At 35.6% G+C, this 23,344-nt stretch overlaps 1 protein-coding gene across 6 annotated transcripts; it reads left to right on the forward strand.

Annotated features, from left to right (window-relative positions):
- Window positions 1-233: 233 nt before the first annotated feature.
- Window positions 234-22,746, forward strand: LOC110378084 (protein phosphatase 1 regulatory subunit 16A). 6 transcript variants are annotated; one of them, XM_064037037.1, is made up of 10 exons: window positions 234-505; window positions 1,255-1,346; window positions 4,742-4,893; window positions 6,333-6,781; window positions 7,537-7,662; window positions 8,112-8,187; window positions 8,704-8,836; window positions 9,483-9,603; window positions 16,223-16,736; window positions 17,370-22,746. In XM_064037037.1, the coding sequence occupies exons 2-10, from the start codon at window positions 1,267-1,269 to the stop codon at window positions 17,615-17,617; spliced, it is 1,899 nt and encodes a 632-aa protein (XP_063893107.1). In that variant the 5' UTR covers window positions 234-505; window positions 1,255-1,266; the 3' UTR covers window positions 17,618-22,746. The 6 variants fall into 6 exon arrangements, with proteins under 6 accessions (XP_063893107.1, XP_063893111.1, XP_063893112.1 ...); XM_064037041.1 differs by having other exon boundaries at window positions 17,382-22,746; XM_064037042.1 differs by having other exon boundaries at window positions 16,223-16,697.
- The last annotated feature ends 598 nt before the right edge of the window (window positions 22,747-23,344 follow it).

The following is a 23,344-nucleotide window of genomic DNA, read 5'->3' on the forward strand; positions in this document are numbered from 1 at the left end:
TCATGTATGTCTCGTTTTTTAAATCCTACTCGAACTTGAAGCAAAGGTATTATTCATAAACATCCTATGTTAAAAGCTAAGTTATTGAATAGTAAAAAAGAAGTATTTTTATAAAATTACAAATAATACACTTTATTTCCGTTTCTTATTTAATTTCATTAGTCTATTTCAAAAAATATTTTCTACTTAAATTTTTTTGCTTTTGGACTCCGCGCCAAAGGCCAAGTATTCAAGTCAAGGTTTTCAACTCACCAAAAAAGTAAACCCATCCGCTCGTTCGCTCGCCGTCTTGTGATTTTTCTCCTTGTTTCTTATTTTCATGAAAAATAACGGAAAATAGAATGTAACTGTAAATTTCTCTCACACAATGGATTTCAATTAGCTCCAAGTATCAATATGTATATGTGTTAATGACTCCCTTTTCTTCAATCTGTTTATCATGTGTGGCAAATACATCAATAAAAGAATGAAACATACTTACGTTTTGTAATAAACTAGAACAGCGGTAAGTAGCGTGAAAAATATTTTAGAATAAATATGTATAGTGTATAGTTTCTCCCGCAAATGTTCTTAGAATATCATGTTGACCTGCAAAGTTGATTTAGGTTGTAGAAACCAAGTGCCTTTCTAAACTGTCAGTTTGTTTTTAAAACTGAATTATTTGTTGTAGCTGAGATTCATATAAACAGATTTTGCGGGAAAGTATTGAAAACTTCAGAATTCTGTCGAAATTTTCCAATTTCCCAATAGAATGGTTTGAAATGCTTATAGGGCTGTGTTATCTTATCAGACTTGTGTCAGATATCAATAAGTTTGATGTTGTATAGGTGTACTGCACTGTTTCTTATTGTAGATAATATTTACAAACTGAGACACTTTTAGTTTTATTGTAATCTATTGCTGTTCTTGTGATTATAATATTGGAAACATTTAAGCCAATTCATAAACAAATACATTCAACTTAAAACTTAAGTAAAGAATGTAAATGTCAAATGTTAATTAAAAAGATGTAGATAAAGATGATAAAATGACCAGAATATATTCTTTGTTTGATAACTTTGTGAGAATCTTAATAATATTTGGTATGTCTTCTTATTTCTTACTTAGACACTCATTAAAAAATGAAAGTATACATTTTTTGAATAAAAAAATCTTAGTAATTAAATAATTTACACAGACAAGCAAAATGACAGTAACTACAGTCATAACTTGAAACAATATATAGAAACAATGACATAGTGTGAAACTTTGCAGATTTGGATCAAGATGGAGCACTCAGACTTGGTGTCTGAGATGGCCCAGGTGGAACACCTCACCACGCAGGAGAGGCTCCATCTAGCCCGCAGGTAAGTTCACTTATATTCTACTCTTTTATACTACAACTCAAATTTTGAAGGTTCAATCTGATTCCATGAACTGTCTGTTCAAAAACTTGTTAAACTTGAATGTAATAAATTAAACATTAGATACATGCTGTTGAAAAGTTTTTGTTGGTATAAGATGATCAGATCATCTGACATCTATAGGTACATTAATTTTCCTTCTCATTAATCTGCACAGAGGTTGTCTGTTAGGGCTTGCTATTTATATACATTTTGCTTATCACACTACCTGTTACCTACGGATTCACCCGTGTCCTAGGGGAACTCCTTACATCTGGACAAAATATAGCCTATGTTATTTGGAAATAATCTAGTTTCCCAACAGTGAAAACAGTTTTCAAGTTGGATCAATTGTTTTGAGGAGTTGAGGGTATAAAAAAAAACATGTTTAGCCTTTATTATATTAGTATTGATTCTATTATAGATGCAATTTTTCACCTTCATGTTTATTAAATAGCAGCTGTATATTTCTGTTGATTCTTGAAATTTAAATCTGTACCATATTGACCATGTGATCACTGGTCTTGAACTTGCCTTGAGGAAAACTGCTCAACCATATAATCTGATGTTCATATGTATAAATAATGACTACACACTACATAGATACTAAGAATAAAATATATCTCAGCTATTAGGAGTTGATTATCTAAAGTGGGATTACCTAACTTTGATTGTATTTTAATGCTTAAGTCTATCATGACATGTTCCTAATTTGCTTTAATTTGTATGAAAAGATTTTTTTATAACAAATAAAAAAAAATACGTAATGAGCAGCTGTATAGAAGGCATTGACTTAAACTTTCTACAAAAGTGTAAAAGCTGCTTGTAAACATCAAAATAAAAGCCAGTATTTGCAAACAACAACTATTATGTTTAAGAATGATTGAAACTGCTGCACAAATGGCATGAAAGTAAGATTAATGTAGTGGAAAGCATTCCTGGTGTTTATAGCATGTTCTGGGACTTTGAAAGACAACACTTCATACAATTGTTGAACCATCAAGATTGAAATTTATGTTACAGGAAGTTACTAGACAATAAACAAGTCTTTATTAATGTTTGTATGAACTGGAAAACCAATAATTATGATTATTTCCACGAAGGATAAATTATACTAAAATGATAAGTCGTAATTTGAATGTGAAGGTGCTTATTCATTATCTAGATAACAGACAAGGTGATTAAAATAAGTAACATTGCCACTATATTTTTGTATGAATGTAGATTTGGTTACAAACATTGATAGAATTATATCTAATATTTTTTATCATTGGAGATGCCTGTTATAGATAAAAGTTGATGTATGGATTGAGCTGGGTTGATAGAAGCGTTCATGTTAGATTATTGTGATAAAAACATTTCAGATACTTGGGTTCAAACATATTTTATTTTAATAGTTGCTAATGGTCCCTTCGAACAAATGAAATACAAAATGATTACTGTCCAATTGATTTTACAACACTATATTGTGTTTCATAAAAGCTGCATGCCTGTATGTGGACTATAAAATGAACATAAAGTTAAATTAATTTTATGTCAGAGTAGGTACTAAAACAAATATTGGAAAGTGTGCATTAAAAATGACACACTTTAAGTGTTTCACTTTCCATTGTGAATAATTGTGTACACAGTGTGCTATGGAAAATAACTTAAAATATTGTTATTTTCTCATACTGTAGATATAAAATATACATAGTATCCAAACATATATTTTTAGAAACTATATTCTTATTGGTAACTTTTTTGTGATCAGTACTCTTGCAATCTTATTTATCTCCAGTTTTTAGGATCTACTATTGACAGCTATTGTATGATATGTCACTGATAATAGCATGATGTACCCATACACAATATTGTTGTGTGTACAAGATGTTTAGCACATATCGCTTGATAGGTTCTATATATGGATTTGTGTCAACACGAGATACAGCATAAGCACACAGTTCTGTTTGCCTTGCACTACGTGTGTCGTTAATCCTGTACCTACCGGCGACGTCACACAGATTAACGGAGTTAGTTCACGTGTGATAACAGATATCAGAAACAAACGTGAGCGCCTACTTTCGATTATACGCCTCGTTTAAAAAAATAAAGCAGCTCGCGCTTTTGATATGCTTTTATTACATTCTTTGCACAGTATCTTCATAAACAGACAGTGATTTATGGCTTTCGCTTCTTTGTTCTTATTTTAAACTTTTTTATCTTAGACATGATTCAGCGAGGAATATTTATGCATCCTCTGTCTACGGTTCGTTGTCAGTCGAGCTTAACGCCGATCAATAAACGGATTAAGGCAACTTTACGAACTTAATTACTGCTTCATTAAAACTCGGAAAGTGTTCCTTTGCCAATTCTGCACAATATTATTATTATGAAACGCATTATAATGTAAAGTGAAACCTTGTTTTCACTTTTTACGATTGCATGCCAGTTTAAAATATGAACCCGTGTGGGAATAGGCGTAGCACATGAAGTGGATTACGAAAATAAGCCACGGTTTCGTGGCGGTTCGTACATCGCTATCATTTTGAAATATAGTCCATGTCAAGAACCCAACCAAAAATAAAACGCATGCGCACACATAAATACGCAGACGCACATAACTTAACGCTTTCAAACTGCAAGGCATTACTTTTGTTTTTTTTTTTTACATTTATGCAACAGTGACACGCAAAATATTACACATAAGGGGCCTCTTAGAGCCATGTCCTTGTGCATATCCTTGCAGTTATGTTTCCTGCCTGTCACATTCTTCCGTCACGACCCTTTACTTCGCAAATGCGTGGAGGCCGTAAACTGGTATACTTAGGCTGACGGTGCCATCAAGTTATGAAAAAATCTCAAAATGCTATTGCCAATCGACTGAGAACAAATCCATATTCGCGTATATAGAATTTCGCGTCAAGTGGGCGTCAGGCGCCGGCAAGGCACGGAGGTCGATCGTTCAACGTATATGGACTAAACACGACAATGAACCACTTTACAAATTCATAATAAAAGCGCTAATAAATGACATCGCTAAATAAATGGCGAAATTAGATACACATTCATCTCTCAGATACCCTTTTATGTAGGTATATGTCCATTGCACATTAAACACTGAGCACGTCTTTGCTCTAACAACAACACTTATCTGTGGATTATAAAAGATTAACAAAGTACCTAATTAATTTCTTCCCTACACGATAAAAGTTTGTACCGACATAATTATCATATTACGCACGCTCTATGTCTGTTTTCATCTATGAGGAAATAACAGTGTCATAAAAAAGTATTTCCTAATATTGTCTAGTGGAGTGACTGGGACAATAAAGAATAACAATGCGTCGGAATCCTCATGTAAAAGTTATTCGTTTCAGACGACGCATGCAGCAGCTAAAACTATGGCAGCAACGAGAAAAGGAATGGCTGCGATCGCGGGCGAAACGGGAGAAAAGCAACAAGCGGAGCATATACTTTAGTGATAGCGTTATGTTGCTGGAAGCCGCAGCCAGGAACGATATAGACGAAGGTATGAGATAACTACATACTTGATGACGTAAAGTCCAGGAGTTAATTATGGTAAATTCGTGTCCTCCAGCTTTGGGCATAGCCGACCTTTTTGAATGACTTAACCATAAAAGTGGATTGAAAACTTGCTTTAATTTCTAGACATAAGGCCAAATCTCAGTAGCTCAGTTCGATACTGACATTTAGCCACTCATTAAATGCTGCCAGCTGGCCTACAGTAGTAGTAATCGGAAAGTTCCACTTAAATCCGCTACTATAAATTTTCTCCGTTATCGCATGACTCTCGTGGCTATTTAGCAGCATTTTAACATTTTATACGCTCACAAAGTGACAAGCAATTATGTTGTTATCCGCAGTAATTTGTGGAACTTAAGCCAGGTTTCGCACGTCTCTTTAATGAATGTTTTGAATCGCACAAGGTCCGCACCTGTGCCGATTACGACATCTTAGTACTGATAAGTGAATGAGAACTTGGAAAGGTCAGTAAAGGTATGACTGCGCTGAATAATACGGAATACTTGCCATTAATAATCAATTTGTTGAGGTACTCAAGTAAATTTGTAGTCTAGGGGGGATTACGTGGCCTCAACGTATCAGCGTAATTTAATAGGAACTTTGCTGGCATGGTTTGTTAGGGAAAGCAATAAATTTATATTAATAACAGACACGCTGGAAACATAATACCTTGTGAAGTAGCTGCTGTATAATTACAAACATCTGGGCTTGATTGGTCAGGTGACAGCCTGATGGCTTCATAAATAAAGTCAATAAAAGCGACATTATTGGCGTTATTGCTCCCTCAATTAGGCTCTATGTGCCATAACGAGATTGTTAGTGCAGCCTAATGACTAGAACTAGTAAGTTACATATTGTACCTTAACTCGTTACTTTCATTGTTATTGTAATTTCGATTGTTTGTAAGTATTTCTATGTTTTGTTTCATATTACTTACTACTGGCTCGAATTGCGTAGTTCATGTTCTTGAAAGGCTGTTGTGACGCCATTCGACTTACGAGTATGACAGCATAATTGATATTACCTATAGATGCAATAATGACAACAGTTGTACCTATCTTTATAGTATATTGTCCATGATAATTATTTGTAAGTAGGTATACAATATTTATACCCACTGAATAGTGTCAATAAATAATAGTACTTTAACAGTAATCAAATAATAACTGCTGTTTTCAAAAAAATGTTCCGATTGGGTAACACCATGGTTGTAGCTTAATTCATCAGGCTGTACGTGGGCGTGTTAAGTAGGTCCCTAATTTTTCTACCTGCACCTAAATATAATTTACAATTTCGCCGTGACGAATGCCACCTTAACTTAATTACTTTAACTATTTCACCGTGAAAGCGTAACAACCTCTCTTAACGTAATTCCATCTTTAAAATCATTTTATTTAAAGAATCATTTCGATATTTGTATTGCAGTGCGGCGGTTATTGTCTCGCGGCGTGACGCCGGACGCGACGAACGAAGACGGGCTGACCGCCCTCCACCAGTGCTGCATAGACAACAACGAGGCAATGATGAGGTTGCTACTCGACCACGGGGCTAACGTCAATGCCGAAGACAGCGAGAAATGGACGCCTTTACACGCCGCAGCCACTTGCGGGAACCTCAACTTAGTGAGAATCCTTATACAACGGGGTGCGAATCTTCTCGCTGTCAATGGAGATGGTAACATGCCTTACGACATTTGCGAAGAAGAACGTACACTGGATGCTATTGAGAGCGAGATGGCAGCCCGTGGAGTGACGCAGCGACTGATAGACGACACCCGAGCGTCCACAGAAATGAGAATGTTAAGGGATGTCGATGATTTAGTGAAGGCGGGCATGGATTTAGATGAGCCGAGGGATAATCAGGGTGCCACGCTTGTGAGTATTGATTTGAAAATAAATATGCAATAAAGTATTAAATGATATAAAGAGGTAATTCGCTACTATTCAAGTTATAATTCTATGCCAGAATGGGATACCATGTATGTACGTGACTTCGTGAAACAAAAGTAATGTCAATAGATTCCATTGTGATGTTAACATGTTGAATTCATTAACATTCTCATGTGAAACGTTAAATTTCATGGTTTATTTATTAAATAGTCAGTTTTTATATGTTCATGGTGTCTAATATAATGTCCAAGGTCACTTAGTACAACTCTAAATTAATTATGAAGAATCTATTTTAAACTATAACTGCCTCCTGGCATGAGTAAAATTTTATATTACAGTTGCTATGTAGAAAAAAACATTAGGTAAACAATGTTAAAAATGCTATTCCTACTGCTAAAACTATAGATTACAACTGATGATTTCCAGTACTTAGCAATCTCAATAATACATATCTTTATCATCAGAATATACTTTGCCTCTCGATTTCAGCTGTGTGTATTGATGATATTATGACGTGCTTTCTTACAACCTTTGTCATTCCTTATGTGTGAAATTCCAACCTTAAGGAGTTAAAAGCACCGTAATATTCGCAAAATCGCATAATTGCTCGAATGCTAATCGAGAAAATCAATTGTGTCTGCGTGGATCCGTACCGCCGGTATACAAGGGGTTAAGGAATCGCCTAAAATAAAAGGTCCTAAAACTAATGTAGAAGATTAACCAACCTATTCTATTTATAGCTACACATAGCATCAGCGAACGGCTACCTGAAGGTGGTGGAGTACCTGCTGGAGCACCGCGCCTCCACCGACGTGGTGGACCACGACATGTGGCAGCCCGTCCACGCCGCCGCCTGCTGGGGACATGTATGTACCGTGATTATGCATACTAGACGCAAAGATATATGATCGTCTCCATCTCGTGAAATCCCCCAAGGATTCTTTTCAGGATCGGGATTCACTCGCTTCCTGAAGGATTTACTCTCCGCTTTTGTATATAAAGTAGCCGTATTAAGCATATTTTAATTTTTATGTATTAGTTCGAATATTATTGCCAAGATTCATCAAAATCCGCTAAGACGTTTGCACGCGAAGAATGACTGGATTTGGTGAATATTTTAAAACACAGAATATCTGTTGTAATCAAAGCATATGTTCTGTAACTAGTTAGTAATACCGAAAGACAGATATGTATTGTACATAATCATTTAACTAAATGTATACAAGACCTTAACTGTAAACACCATGCTAACTACGTTATTGACTCACAATATTATGGAAAAGATAAATTGTAATGTATCTTTGTTTTGTTACAGCTAGAAGTTCTAGAACTATTAGTACAATATGGAGCTGATCTCAATGTCAGGAATAAACACGACGAGACGCCAGCGGGTAAATACAAAACATTTTCTATTTATTACTAAGAAGGTTACTTAAAATAATACAGGTACACTTAACCGAGTTGTTTAAAGATCGTGAAAAGGCTTCAGTGAGCTATAGCATCAATAAGCGTTGCAGTCTGTTGCGCTGGCAAATGCACCAGGCGCTAAGCTCTAGCTTTAGAGATCTATCATTCGCGCCTTAAAACATCTTTTCACTTACACTATCAAGGGTAGGTGATGTCACATAATATGTTTGGCTATTTCCCCTTACGAAAGGGTTGGAAATTTTTTTGGCTTCATAACCCGCGGTTTCATCTGCCTGCCTGGGGAACTTAATGAACCGAATAGTGAAATAATTTTTCAAATCGGTTCTGTACTTTCGGTGTCTTCAGGGTACAAGGAGCCAAATAAAGTTTCCTCTTTATTAAATTAGTATAAATACATATAGATTGGGGTGGAAACATTTTTTTTTGCTTTCTCTTCTTAGTATACTTATCAGATTCTTAACTATATTGTTTGTTGACAGATATCTGCGAGGAAGGTGAGCTACGGGCCCGTATCCTACGCCTGGCGGCCGACCAGGAGGAGTTACGTCGTCACGCCGCCGCCGACCGCCTGAGGACAGCGCGGCGGTCTTCATCCAGCGCCTCCACTAGCCGGTACCACGAACCATACGAACTACTTACCTTTGTCCCCATTGGTCTAGTGCTGCTGTGCACAAGATCAAGGATTTTAGACTGCCCACTCACGATCGTTTGTAGGAACGAAAAGCGCACCGATTTTTGCGAGGTCGTTCTAACTAAGGATTTTCTGACCGGCGCACGTTGCTCTTTTGTTATATGGGTGTTCTATTTTTGTCCTACAAGAAATCGGTGACTAAATATTGAAAGACGGGCAGCTAGAAACTCACATAGTTTGGAAATGGGTGGTGACATGGAGCTACTGCCAAAGATGCCTCTTTGCGGTTCTCATCAAATAACTTAGCCGCTCCAAAGTTTGCTAGTGCTGACTTCACTTTTTTCATGCTATATATCCAACATCGTGGTGAGGTCAGCTTGCATTGTTTTTATGTTTCACTCTATTCATGACATCTTGTCATCATATTTCATGATAGACAAAATACTTAAAGAAAACACTACTGCATTGCGTGAATTGTCAATTAGTAACTTTAGATGGGCCAAAGTTATTTGACGACCTATACTATCAGGGCCAAATGACTCCACGACATGTTCCGTGTATGTATTTGTCCATAAATGTGATGTGCTTGTCCCTCATATCGTATAACATTGAAGTGTATCCCCCCAGCAGGGTGCGGTCGGTGCGGCGTACGTCGCTGCGCGAGAAGCAGCTGACGGCCAAGGCCGACGTGCGCGGCGAGGCCAGGCTGCGCGAGACCTTCGACTCCGCCGTCGATGATGAGCTGCAGGTACGTACCATCCATCCTCCGAACCTTGTTGGGATCGGCTTCCAGTCTAACCGGATTCAGCTGAGTACCAGTGCTTTACAAGAAGCGACTGCCTATCTGACCTCCTCAACCCAGTTACCCGGGCAACCCGATACCCCTGGCTAGACTGGTGTCAGGCTTACTGGCTTCTGACTACCCGTAATGACTGCAGGTACGTACATACACTGCAAAACTTACTCTTAAACATTTTCAGAAACAGCTTTTAAAGGTCAATAAAGTTATCACAGCATGAAAGAAAGCCAGAAAGCGGAGATGCCAGATCAGAGATGTAAGGCAGATCGGTCAGGCGCCTTTGTAAAAGATTTTACGTTATGACATCTCCGATAGTAATTTTGCTCTCCATTATTGGGAAGGATAAAATACTGATCCCTTATTTTTGACTGATGTTAAACAGTTATAGATACTTATATTATTTACAAAGAACAAGGAATGCTCTATGCGACCGTCAATTCGTTATAAACTTAATATTTTCGCTGTCCTTTGTGAGCATCCCAACATTAAAGGTTATGCACACGAACGGCACGGCGTTACTATTGTTAGATAGCTGCAAGTTCTGTCACCATGTAATGAAGTATTTAAGTATATTGAGGTTATAAAATGTTTTATGCCTATGAGATACATTTTAATAGTCAAATTCAAATGACAATAATCACTGGGTTGGACCTGCGCCGTGCCGTGTCGTTCATGTGTGCCATGATCTCAGTGACTACTGAATTTTGACTAAACTTCAAACATAATGCACCACTTTTAAATTATTTCAATTAGTCTTGAGAGTAATTAATACCGATTAACGAATGATAGACTACTCCTAATCACGATGTTTTGCACAAAAAAAATATATTAAAGACGTCTAATTAGAAACATACCGATTGCTACAAATCAATCTCAACAAGACATACGTCAAAAGAAAACTTAATCACTCGACTATTAAAAAATTCTGAACCTTCATATTGTACAATTATGTATCCATAGCACGTGCCACGCAACATTGAAGATATGCTATTAATATTATCATAATGAGCTAAGATCTCGTGCTCGCTGCAATTTAAATGGCCACGTCATTGTCCGTCCAAATTAATATTCCGCTTTCGACTTTCGCGAAGGAAAAATATGAAAAACCGACAAAACGAATTAAGGCGTATTTATAATGAACATACGTGTTAGTTGCACGCACTGTGTTCCGTAGATACGCGTTATAATAATGATGCCGCCGGAATAATTAGCTGCTGTTAAATAATTATGATTAGCGCCTTCGATACGGTAAGGTTTCCTCTGAAGAATTTACAAAGTGGTTTGAGATTTTGCAATTTGTAACCTCATTTTTATACTAGATTTCCAAAAAACATAAAGCTAGAAAATTAACACATCCTCCCATTTTTATCTCGATGACTCTCTAAGTAGATTAAATCCGAAAAAAATATTTTCAAGAGTCGTTGGACAGAACCCAAATACGTCGGTGGTTTACTGTGAAAGGGAAACCGAGTGGCGACACGCCACGCCATGTATTCGCATTGTTAATGTACACAGTTTCGCGTATTATTGTGTAATTGTTACCGTTATACAATTATTTGTAGCTGTCGGAGAGCTCTCCAGCGGTCACTTCCTACATGGTTATAATTAAGTACATAATTTGTGAATATATTGCATAATTATGTGTTCTATGGTAACCAACCGTGTACCTACCTAAAGCTAAACAATCTGCGAAAACAGTTAATTATATTCCGGCTGCGAAAATTAAACCTTATCTAACATAATCTATTATGTTCATATACATTTTCCTTACAACGAAGTAAACAACTTATAACGTTTTATTTCTATGTAGATTAATTAAATGTGCTTTTCCTATCAAGTGAATCTATTTACCACGCTTATTATGCTGCTAACAATACAGTTTCACGTCGAAACAATAAATGTAGAAAATTATATTACGGAAAAATAAATTGAAATTAAATTAGAAAATGCTCCAACGTTATTTCTCTTATATTGCTTTACAGGCAGAATGTATATATCAAAGGAGTGTGACAATAAGCTAATCATTATAGTTATTATCACCCATTTAAGAAGTGTATCAAATGAATATAAAACCTGCAATGAAAAGACTTGTTCGCTATGATAATAAACCAGTTGCGTATATTTTAATATGCGGATGGATTTTGAGGTTATCGCCATTTTGTATCTGCATGTTGCGTAAAGTTACACTGTAGATACTTAAAACAGTTTATTAACCTGGCTCATGTTTCAAATTAATATTCCAGCCTGTAATCAGATTAATAACTTTATGCTTGAACTCTAAAATAAGATCAAGTCTAGACAAAAAAAAACTAAGCCTGTTCTTACAGTCTATTGTTCATTCTTAAAATAATATTTAAAAGTTATAACGTTTCCTTTCTTTAATCGCTTTGCGATCACAAGAAAAAGTTGAAGAAAAAAAACAAATGAGAGATAATTTTTAGATCGTAGAAAAGTAAGCAAATTATACATTTGCAAACAAGCATTTACGGTTCCTGTTGTGTATGTAGTACAAATCAATCGTTTGTGCACGTATACAGTTTAGCTCGAGTGCGTAATTGGCCACCAATTAGATGGGAAGCAATAATGCACGCTTTTACGTTCGTATTAGCAGAAGGTATGTGGCGCAACCAGCTCCGTACTGGATCTAATCTAGACATTTCTTCATTGTGCATTCTCTGGCCGCTGTATTAGACTGGAGCAGTAATTATTGCATACTAGGCAATAAGAAACCATTCCAGGAGGCATACAGGCTGGCACAGGACAGAGAACGCTGGCGACAGCTAATAGTCGGCGTAGGAGATGGGGTCACGATCCTCAACGAGTGAGGGACCGACTAAAGAAGAAGAAGAGGCAATAAGTCCTGTTGCGATGCATATTTGCTACAGTCTAGGTCACATGTAACTTGTGTAAGGTCTATCTGAGTAGAAATCCCACATTGACGAGCTTTCGGGGCACTGATAGACAGGTATACTATACACCTGTAGGTATATAGCAAAACGACATTTTTGAACAAGCTAACGTATGTTAACTATGTATTTAGCTAGTAAGTTACATTCTTCGTTCTACAGTGAGCCCATTGCACTGTTAATCGGAATCTATACGATGTTACTGGTTCAATATCTGGACTTGAAACAATTAACCAAACTCATTCGCGTTTACAATAAAGCATTGCAAAAAAGTACCGTTGTTCAATATTCACTATTTATGTATTCTATAAACTTGACGGATTTTATATCAATTTTATGACCGCGAAGATTTTATTAACGTATCGCATGAAAGAACGGAAGATATGTTAGTCAAAAAAACTGCAATCGTCTCACGCTATCTTTACAACTAATCGGAAATTGTTTGCAATTATAGCAGAAACTGTACGGGCGCGGTCATTCGTTTTTATGATTTTGGCATTCGGCTTATAGGTCGGATTTGTAGCCTTTCTAAAAATTTGCTGCAGAATGCCATAGGAATTGCGTCAACAAACTACCTATACCTTTAGTCCGATAAGCATTCTGTCACCCTTAAATGGAACAAAGTATTATCAGAGCCGGGGCGAAATTGCTTTGTGGGTTTTAAGAAACAAAGAAGCAGCCAGGATATACGCTTGATATGTTTAGACCAAGGATTGATCACCATATTTTTCTGAGTCTTGGCTCTTTTAAAATTATTCGTAACCTTCTGAGACCATGAAAATACATTCTAGATAGAATTGTATTAGCAGTTTTAATAAATCTCTTATCTGATTTAAAAGTTACTCTACAAACTTACAAACCTAATTGATTTCGTAAGAAAAATTCTTTACAGAATTTAATTTTCATTTTACGAGCGTGTTGCTCTAAATGAGTTCGGCTAACGTTACTTTTATTACTGTTTACAAACAGCATTGCTAAACGTAAGTTATGTTCGCGAAATATGTCAGCACTGTTTCAGCTGAGAACACATCGGCGGCTGCAGAATAAACACTGAAATACCTAGTCAGTTTGCAGAAGAAATGATAATTAATTTATAGGTGTAACTACTTAATTATTTTGTTAGGGTGCAGTTATAATGGACTCAAATTATTTTTTTTGTTCTTCGTTTTATTGCTGTTCATAATAACTTTTGTCTCAATGCTCTGTACTGAATAAGTCGATATCTTTTCTTCAAAAAGATAGTTCTTACAGACTTTTCAATGAGTAGGATGGATCTCACCAACAACCAAGGTAAAAGAGCAGACTTGCATGATATGAGTAGTTGCTTGATGCTTGTATGTTCATCAATATTTTTATTCATAATTAGCCCATACAATGTGTACAAGGTATATAAACAAAAAATAGTTGCAATGTTCACCACGCCTATCGGTATCTGCTAAGTGAACGATTTGAACACAGGCCGTTGTTTTTACGTTACCCGTGTGGCGCACTTTCTCTGCTTTCATCTCGACGCGGCTCGTAATTAACTGCACTCGAATAATTTATTACTTACATTACAGTTGGACCAACGCCGTGACGTAGAAGTAACTTACTGATCATAATCATGTGCAAAATCTACAAAAAATAATATAAAAACAAAATATTGTTGTAATGTCTGGTAATTTCAAAATATATTAAACATAAAAATGTGTGCCAAGATCTTGCTCCGTTGTCGTTTCAAACAATGTATTTTAATTTCCAGAACATGACTTGAGAATGTAGTTTATATTGCTATGTTTTCTTCCACATAATTCAGTTTTTGTGTATGCAAAATTGCAATGACCATGCACATGCGAGTGGACTTGTCGTGAGAAATGCTAATAACATTAGTTCCTGCCCAGTTTGATACTTACTAGAGCGATTGATTTGCACTCGCTTCTCGCTTGTGCACTCTTTATAATAGCTTCTAAGAAACTGTTGATAAATAATTATGATTTATCGCTTAAAAAATAGTACAAAACCTTCAATATGTAAGTTATGTAATATCCTTAAAAAATTGAACATATTTTATTTTGCTACAATCTTTAAGAGACGTATAGATATAATAAACTAAATTTATTATGACGCGTGACATCAAATACAGAATTGATGTGCAGGTGCCCCGTATTTCATATATTTCAGAATGTTTAGTGTAGATGTCATTGTAAGACGCAATCAATCAGCTTGGAGCGTCAGTTAGTGCATCATGAATCAGGCGTCGTGATTAGCGCAGGCATCCCGTTCCGGCGAGCGCGTTGATTGACGCCACGGGCGACTCAGTTTTCCCGCGATTTCCCTAGGCCGCCGGCGGCCGCGCGCGCGCCGTCACTCCGTGTGGTCAGCGAGCTAACACGCACCGCTCATTGTTCATTATTTTTTCTTTCGACGATGCATTTTGATATACAAAAATCTTCCTTCGAACTTCAATTCTTCCTTTATGGTGTTTCATAAAGTGTTGACCATTGTTCTCTCAAAGGATATTATTATGTGGCTATGTGATACAGTGTGTGTTATGTGTTACTGACTACGGATTGTAATCATGTCTTTGGATATAATGTTTTTGACCAACGACAACTTGCGCCGTATGCGCAAGGAGCCGCAGGTCCTAGGACTCCGATATAGGGTATGGTGTATTTTATTATGAATTATTATAAACGTATTTAATGTCAATTATTTGGTTATATTTTACTGCTGAAATAATATTTTTGTTGAGACTGCGCGACATTCGGCCGAATACTCTAGTTTTTGAAAAATTCTTGATACTGAAAATTGAAGCTTATAGATTTAGCTTTAAAAAGCTTGAGCAATAATTTTCAGTTTTCTGTATTTTTCAGAAATATTTACCTAATCTAGTTACAGTCTAATGCTGGTTATAATTTACAGTAGTCTGAGGCATGAACCTATAATAATAATTTTGAAAAGAGAAAACATTAATTGACTGTTTGTTTACAATATACTTCGAAACTACAGAGCCGATTTCAAAAAATATTAATTGTTGAGAGCTACACTATCCTTGGATGACGTGAGAAACAGCTAATATACAATTTTAAGATAATATTCTATCAGTTCCATTTAGTTCATATTTAACTCTAAAATTGATGCTGGCTAGTTTTCTGACCCTAATCAAATTGCACACTATTATGGTAGTAGATATTTAGTGCACATACCTATATTTATTTTTTAAACATTGTTGACTAGGTTTTATCCGTATCTTGAGGAGGCTACATTACGCACCTGACTCGAATCTTCCCTGCATGTACCCCGATCCGTGGCTCGTCCTTCCGATTATTATGGCCTACCAGTATATGGTGGTATACCGATGTACCTGTTTTGCCTTGCGAATGCGTGACAACCTCACATTAGCGTTTATAATGTTAATTCGGATAATAGGCAGTATTTTTATCAGTAGCCATTAGTTGACGTTACTGGTCGTTGACCTCCTGCTGGATGGTAGACCAATAGAAAAATAACAGCATAATTAAATATACTATACATACTTACGTAAAGTAGAAACATCTGCTGCGATAACTGGATTAGCCAATAATTGCGAGGAATGTATCCGTCGACGATTATATCATTAGTTCTTCCACCCGATTGCACCGCTTTAAAGGATGTCCGCTTAGATTCCGTTCATTTTGTTCCAGGGCCTATCAAATGGCGTGGAAAACGACCAGAATACCGCAAACTTACAACCGGGCGAGTTGTCACACAAGCGGCTGTCGAACAGTTCCACCACGTCCAACCAGAGTTACGACTCGACGGTGGAGTACGCGGTGCCCAAGCACTCGTACAGCCAGCGCGCCAGCGACGTCAGCGACCACTCCGACCTGCTGCCCTACGGCCCTCAGAAGACCTCCAACCCTCTGTTCGGAGTGAACGCGGCCTCGCACTACGCGCCCGGCGCCCTGCCCGCCTCGCACCACGAAGCCGTCAACGAACAAAACAAACACTACGAAAGAACGAGCTTACCGAACGGCGTCAGAAAGGCGCCCGAGGGCCAGGACAATGACGTTATCAAAAACGAGGACGCCTTAGACGGTAGGAAAGAGGTGATAGTGAACCCCAACCAGATCGCGATCACTGAAGGCGGCACCGCGACCTACACCACAGACAATAATGGTAAAATCAATGTTCATGTCACCGTCATGATTAACGCAGGTAATTATATGCATCCTTACGAACTCAAATTGACCGTAACAAGCACATCTAATATACATACGTAATTCATAGCACAGTTTATAACAATTTTATCTGTAAAGTTAATCTAACAGTTTTGCACAGTGATGGTATATAAATATAAATGACGGTTGGGACTGTGTGCCGGTTTCCAGAATTGATTCACTCTCGAGGATGCATATGAGGCAAGCAGTCTCTCATTGTAGTTGCATGCTGGTAGTACCGTGTGGGCGTTCATTGTTTCTTTTGTTGTGTAGTCGTTAATGGGGCTCGTTTACTTAGTACATGTCGATTTGTTTGAGTGCACGTATTCTCTGAGACTATCACCTATTTAATGTTCTGTTACCTATCTGTTCTGTTCATTGCACTATTTATTTTCCAAGATGTTACGGTTTCTTTATGTCACGTTATTTACGTTATTTGTAGAAATGCTCAAAAGGAGATAAGCATTTATTTTTTACGAATAGTTTAATTAAAGTAATGCACTGCAATGTCGATTGAGTAACGTAATTTTGAAACTTGAAATGTAATAGCTATGCTTATCTCATGAAATGATTTGTAGTGAGCATGAAAAAGTTTAAAATTAAGAATAGTAATCAGTAGTGGGTGTTCCAGGCACTCTCGCAGATTTGAAGAAGCAGCGCGCTCAGATCAGAACGAACGGCAGTCCGGTGGAGAGCAGCCTGACGTCGACGAACAACCACAGCATGAACTCGCTGTCGGAGGTGTCTAAGCAGGACATGCCGGTGCAGCTGAACCCGCTGAGCCTGTCGCCCAGCGCCGGCACGGTGCCGCGCTTCTCCGGCAACACCAGCGACGTGGTCGGCGACACGCGCTCGCGCCGCTGCTGCATCATCATGTGAGCACGAACCTTGCCGAACATAGTCGAAGCGTACCGAACGTGTCATGGTGGTAAGCGTACAAGTCTGATTGTCATTCCAAAATAGTTTTTGATCGGCTTTTAGACCGCAACGACGGTTGACTTTTTGCGTTAGCTAGCCTTGTGATTTTGGCTCTGAAGATTATGAAAAGAAAAGATTGATTTTTATTTTATTATTATTTGCCGCGACTGAAATGTTGTTGCACGTCAAAAAGTCAATCGACGGGTTGTTGGTCAGGTATAGAGAAATAAAGTAATATGTTGAATGTTGCCGATGGAGTATTGCCATGTTTGCTCACAAAGCAAGGGCTTGCCAATGGCTGGAAAACAGTGTGATAGATATATAAGAGCTCAACAACTATTGTATTCTTAGCGTTAAGGAAACTATACGGTTGCTAATATTTTATGTAGTGTTAGAAGTGAATCCTATATTGCAGTTATTGTCAAATATTTAAGTATTGTATTGTAAAATAGTTCTTGTCTTATTATTCCTGAACATTCCATTATTATTTAAATATATTTGTTGAAATATTTTATTTTATTGTAAATAATTTAATTTCATTGTTAATTTGAATGTTGCAGTATTCATTGAGTGAAAATGTTTCCAATTATTTTAATGGTACATAAAATGCATAATAAGCATTTTAAACAGAACAAACCATAATTCGCAATAATACATAATAATCGTATCGATTGTTCGGAAGTGCCTCAAACATTGGTCTTATAATGCTGATCTATGTATAACATAGTATAATTTAATTCCTAAACTACGATTTATTTAAACAAACTAATAAATTATTTTAATAATATAAGTAAAAAATATACACTATAACGAGACGGAAGTGAAACCTTATATAAAGTTGTAGCACAGATGGAGTGTTGCTGATTACTGAACATAACTGCGATAACTGCCTTAGTTTCATCGGACCACTCTATGGCAATAAACTAATATCACTAGAATTGTAACTCATACAAACATAGTACTTAAAATGGATATATGTACTTCTATAAACGTATAGTAATTTCACAATTTTAACTACCTATTAGATATGCCATAATAACATTCAAAAATATTTAAAATCGTAGTTACTATTCATTCAATATTAGATTGAAATATTTACAAAATTCTAATATTGCTTAATCTATATAAATCTACAATTTTTGTTCCTTATCTACTAAAATGTTAACAATTTAAACTATCTATGTATAATATTGAAAATTGATTACTTTTATACTAACATTTTAGCAAGATTGAAGTATTTTGAGTTACAAGTTCAATATTGACCCAAAGACTGGATTTTTTATGTAGGATTTACATTTATTAGTAGTATACAGCTGATTGCATGTGCCATTACAATTACAGTTATAACTACACTTATGTTGTTATATGCGACTTTGAAAAAACATGGTTTAGGCCCTAAGTACAGTGTTGTGTGTCGCTGTCAATTTATTTTAGTGTTACCAGGAATTGAATAAAAGAGACTGAGTATATTTTGCACTTGCGTCCAAAACAGTACGCAAATTACAGGTCTCGTTAACAATAAGACATTTATGAAAGTTAAATGTGCAGTCACAGTCAATATAAAAATGTTTGTAGAGTTAGACTTTTATTCATTTATACAATAACGTAGCAAAATAGTCCAAAATATCTCGATAGGACGCTAATTGAGTACAATTTTCTGGAATTTGGTATATTAACTGTATTATTTTTTTACACTTAAGTATTTTTTTTGTATTATTGATTTACAGATTTTTCAACAGTATTTATAAAAACAATGCAACAACGGTATTAAAATTTACACTATACCCAATTTTATAAATCGAAACTGAATGTTTATGAGATACTCGTAATTAGTAATGGCACATGCATATCGGTGTTGTGTTTAAATTCAAAATATGTACAGCTGACTGTTGACAGAGCGAGGGGGCCACGGCATTCGTGCTGGTAGATTTGTTTCACTACCCATGTGTTACATTAATGCACCTACTGTTACCAGTTTATCGCCAATACCTTCCTAAATATATTAATATTTACTGTTGAGCACTGGACATGTTGTATTTCAACTAAAAGTTGATAAAATCCTTGTAACGATGCAATATACCAGTGGTCAGTAATAAATATATACCTGTTGTTATTCACCTCGAAGTTCGGGCGACCAGGTGAACTATTTAATCTTAAGGCGATTTATCTGCATGACATGTAATATATGGATGTATACTGTATAGTCGAGTGCCTTTTTCTTCTTTATTAGAGCTAAATACTCAATTTGTGCCAATATTTTTATATGTTTAAATTGCAAGCACAATTTACTTTTAGATAAAAATATTGTATTACATTGTTACCGCGAATACTTAGTATGCTCTCCAACGTGATTTGAAACATATTTTAGTTTCATATTGAATTTTGTAACCAGCGCAAACCTATAAATAAATGTTGTTCGAATGCAGCACAACAATTGATTTACCGTTAAATGTTTACCGCATAATTATATACTTTAATATAATATTCGTGGTAACACTGTACGTGTTGATTAGTTTCACCCTTTCGTTGTGTAAAGTGGTAACCCCCTATTTAGAAAAAAAAGTCCTAGTAACTAAAATTTTAACTTTTATATCTAACCTGTAGCAAATGTTCGTGGAATTATGTTCTATAAAAATCCAGTGTTCATTGTCTGTGGTATTCTTGTTAGGTGAATGTAGCAGATTGACATTCCGTTGTATATCGTCTTGTTAAATTTTATATTTATACAATGTAATATAATTATTAAGCTTTTGGAGTCGTATTTATCATGAGTAGGCGTCATCATTAGTTCCCATCCAGTAGCAATTCATTCGTCCATATCTTAGTCATTAGTGTAGCTATTTGGTAGATCGATTATATCTTCAGTACTTAAAAAGTACTTAAAATATGTGTACTTTATGTGTAACACGGAACTGTCGTGAATATATCAAATATATAATGTAAACTGAAAATATATTAATATAGACATACAAACAAAGCAATACTGAAATGGCCTTATAAGTAAGCACAATACATTTCATTTTTATTTTGTAAACAGTATTATTTTTTTAAAGCATTTTACGGACGGCATTTTGTGATACTTATTAGTATTTGATAAATTTTTGACGGAACAAATACTTATTATATGAACATAGTTTTTTTTTATTATTATATTTTGTTTTCAAATTTGTTGTGCTCTGTGTTAGTTGTATTTGATGATCATTTTCGTAAGTACCTACATGTGGGTTGTGATGGCAGCTTGTCTTGCCGACAACAGTGAATAGGATACCAAGGATTGAATTAGTGATTATCTTTCTTAAAGTTATTTTTGGCAGCTTTACACTAGGGGTTTTATGTTTACTAAAACGTTATAAAGTTACATAGTAAATTCTCAAATATTACAAAATGTACTAGAAATAGACTGTCCCATTACACAATAAAATAGAAAATAATTTAGCAGGACATCGATTTATTATACAATCACTTCTTGCCGAATCGTATAACACATTTTTCTTCAAAGTGAAAAGTTTAGATATAATATATTATGAAGATTCTTAAGAAGTAAACTCTGTGTGATCATTTAATGTTTGCAGTAGGAATACTGAACAGTGCCTGTTGTGTCTTGCCTTAGTAAAGTGTAACCTTCTCCTCTGTTGAATCCTTATTGTTATCATCACGTGATCCTATGTACATAAATTGTAGAATATTCGTCATATATGATACTTTACATATATATCGTCGAATAAACTTATATTATATGATTATTTATATCGAGTGGCAGCTGATCCGCAAACCTATGTATATAACGACCTCTTTAGTTATATAGTTAGTCACTGTTACGCTGTGTATATAGGAGTAACGTCACAACTGTTACGTCATACAAGTGTTCTATCATGTTATTTAGAAAATTAAAACCAGCATCACATTACACAGTGTTGATTTTTATAGAAATATCAATTGATGTAAGTTTTTTCAGAACAAAAAATATATATTTCCGCCTAGGTATTTGGATACACATAGTTAAGTATTTTAATACAAATGCGAAAGAAATTAGTAAATTTTCAAAAGACCTAGATATAATGCGGTATATTACTTAATAACTTGTCAAATGTGTGAACTTGCCTTTTTTGTCTTGCCCTCTGAAAAAATGGTTCACGTTTCACATTAAAAAAATATAACGTTTATTAAAAGTAAAGTAGGATTTTGGAATTGAAGAACTTTATATAATAACATCTTCAGTCTTTATTGAATAAATTCCTTGTGAATCAATTAGTCAATTTCCAAATATTTTTCATATCAAGACCCAAGATTCTTATAACTGATTGGTAGTGATAAATTTATAGCTATATAATCGATAAGTACGTACATTTAATATATTCAATTGATGTAGGGTGTTCAATGTGATCTACTGTATTACCTTTACTTGTTTTTGTGTCGTTATTCAGTGGCATATAATATGTGTTACAATCTTGCTAGGTAAAGACTGTCAGATTGTCGTATGACCAATAAAAATAAAGTATCCAGCAATTATTGGAACAAAGAATAATTAGTTACAAAGTGACAAAACTACTTTTACATCTTTACTGCTCTCTTATATTTTTATGGGGTACCATGCTCTAAACAGTCTTTATTCCAAGGTCTATGGTTAAACGTTGTACTTAAGCTGGTGATAGACACTACTGTTCAAAGGATATCATGATTTAAAGGTACAATGTGATTCGCGGCGGATTGGCGGGGACAAGTCTTAAACCCTTGACGGTTTTATGTGCTCAATTATTTTGTATTCGTATTATAAGACAAGATTAATACCTCATATTGCTGATTCTTGACCAACTAAAAATATTTCCAGTCTTTTGTTAACAAACAGTATTAAGTCTACAAGTAATCCCGCCAAGATTGGGACTTGATCCCGCCGGCTCGACTAATGTACAATAATGATAATGCAAAGACAATGCAAGATTTTCGTTTGTTTAAAAAGTAAGATACATATTTTGCTTCTTTTTGTTTCTTATTCTTAATTTATGAAGATTATTCGATTTTTCTAAGCCCTATAAACAGTAGTGTAAAATTAAATTATCTGGAACATTAATAAATCGTTTGTTTAAATCAAATACCTATCTCGTTTTATTTCTTGTGTCCTTAACCTTCTATTCTAAGCTTTATGTCATCGGAGTGATAAACAATATCAACATCAAATACCTGTCAGAAATTCATTCGTATGCTCTTATTATCTTCTAGAATGTCGCTGAAAATGTGATCAATATTTTACTATACATACATTATTTTACAGGAGGTCCCAAAATTATTGCTCAAATATTGAAAGAAAAAACTTTGTAAGTATAGAATTTTTTTACACCCTTAGTTTCAGAAAAAAATATAGGTTAGGGTGACATATTCAATAAATATTTTCGGGCACTGGAAGTAGGAAAACTCAGGACCTATTGTAGTTTAATTTATGTTATTGATTTATCGTGCGTCGGGCTATCCGCCGGGTTCGAGACAGACACGCGGCCGCCTCACGGGCAAGGTTACCCAACGTGTGCGTCGCGAAACTAGCGCACACGAAATTATCTCACGCGTTTGAAGATAACCAACGCCCAAAATAGATTCCTACTGAATCTTTATCTTTGAAAAAAAAATGGTTTATTTTTATATTAGTAGCAGTGTCTTCAGCCTGTTGCTGCTAAGGATATGATACATTTTTACGAC

The sequence above is a fragment of the Helicoverpa armigera genome, chromosome 11, assembly GCF_030705265.1.
Source record: "Helicoverpa armigera isolate CAAS_96S chromosome 11, ASM3070526v1, whole genome shotgun sequence".
NCBI lineage: Eukaryota > Metazoa > Arthropoda > Insecta > Lepidoptera > Noctuidae > Helicoverpa > Helicoverpa armigera.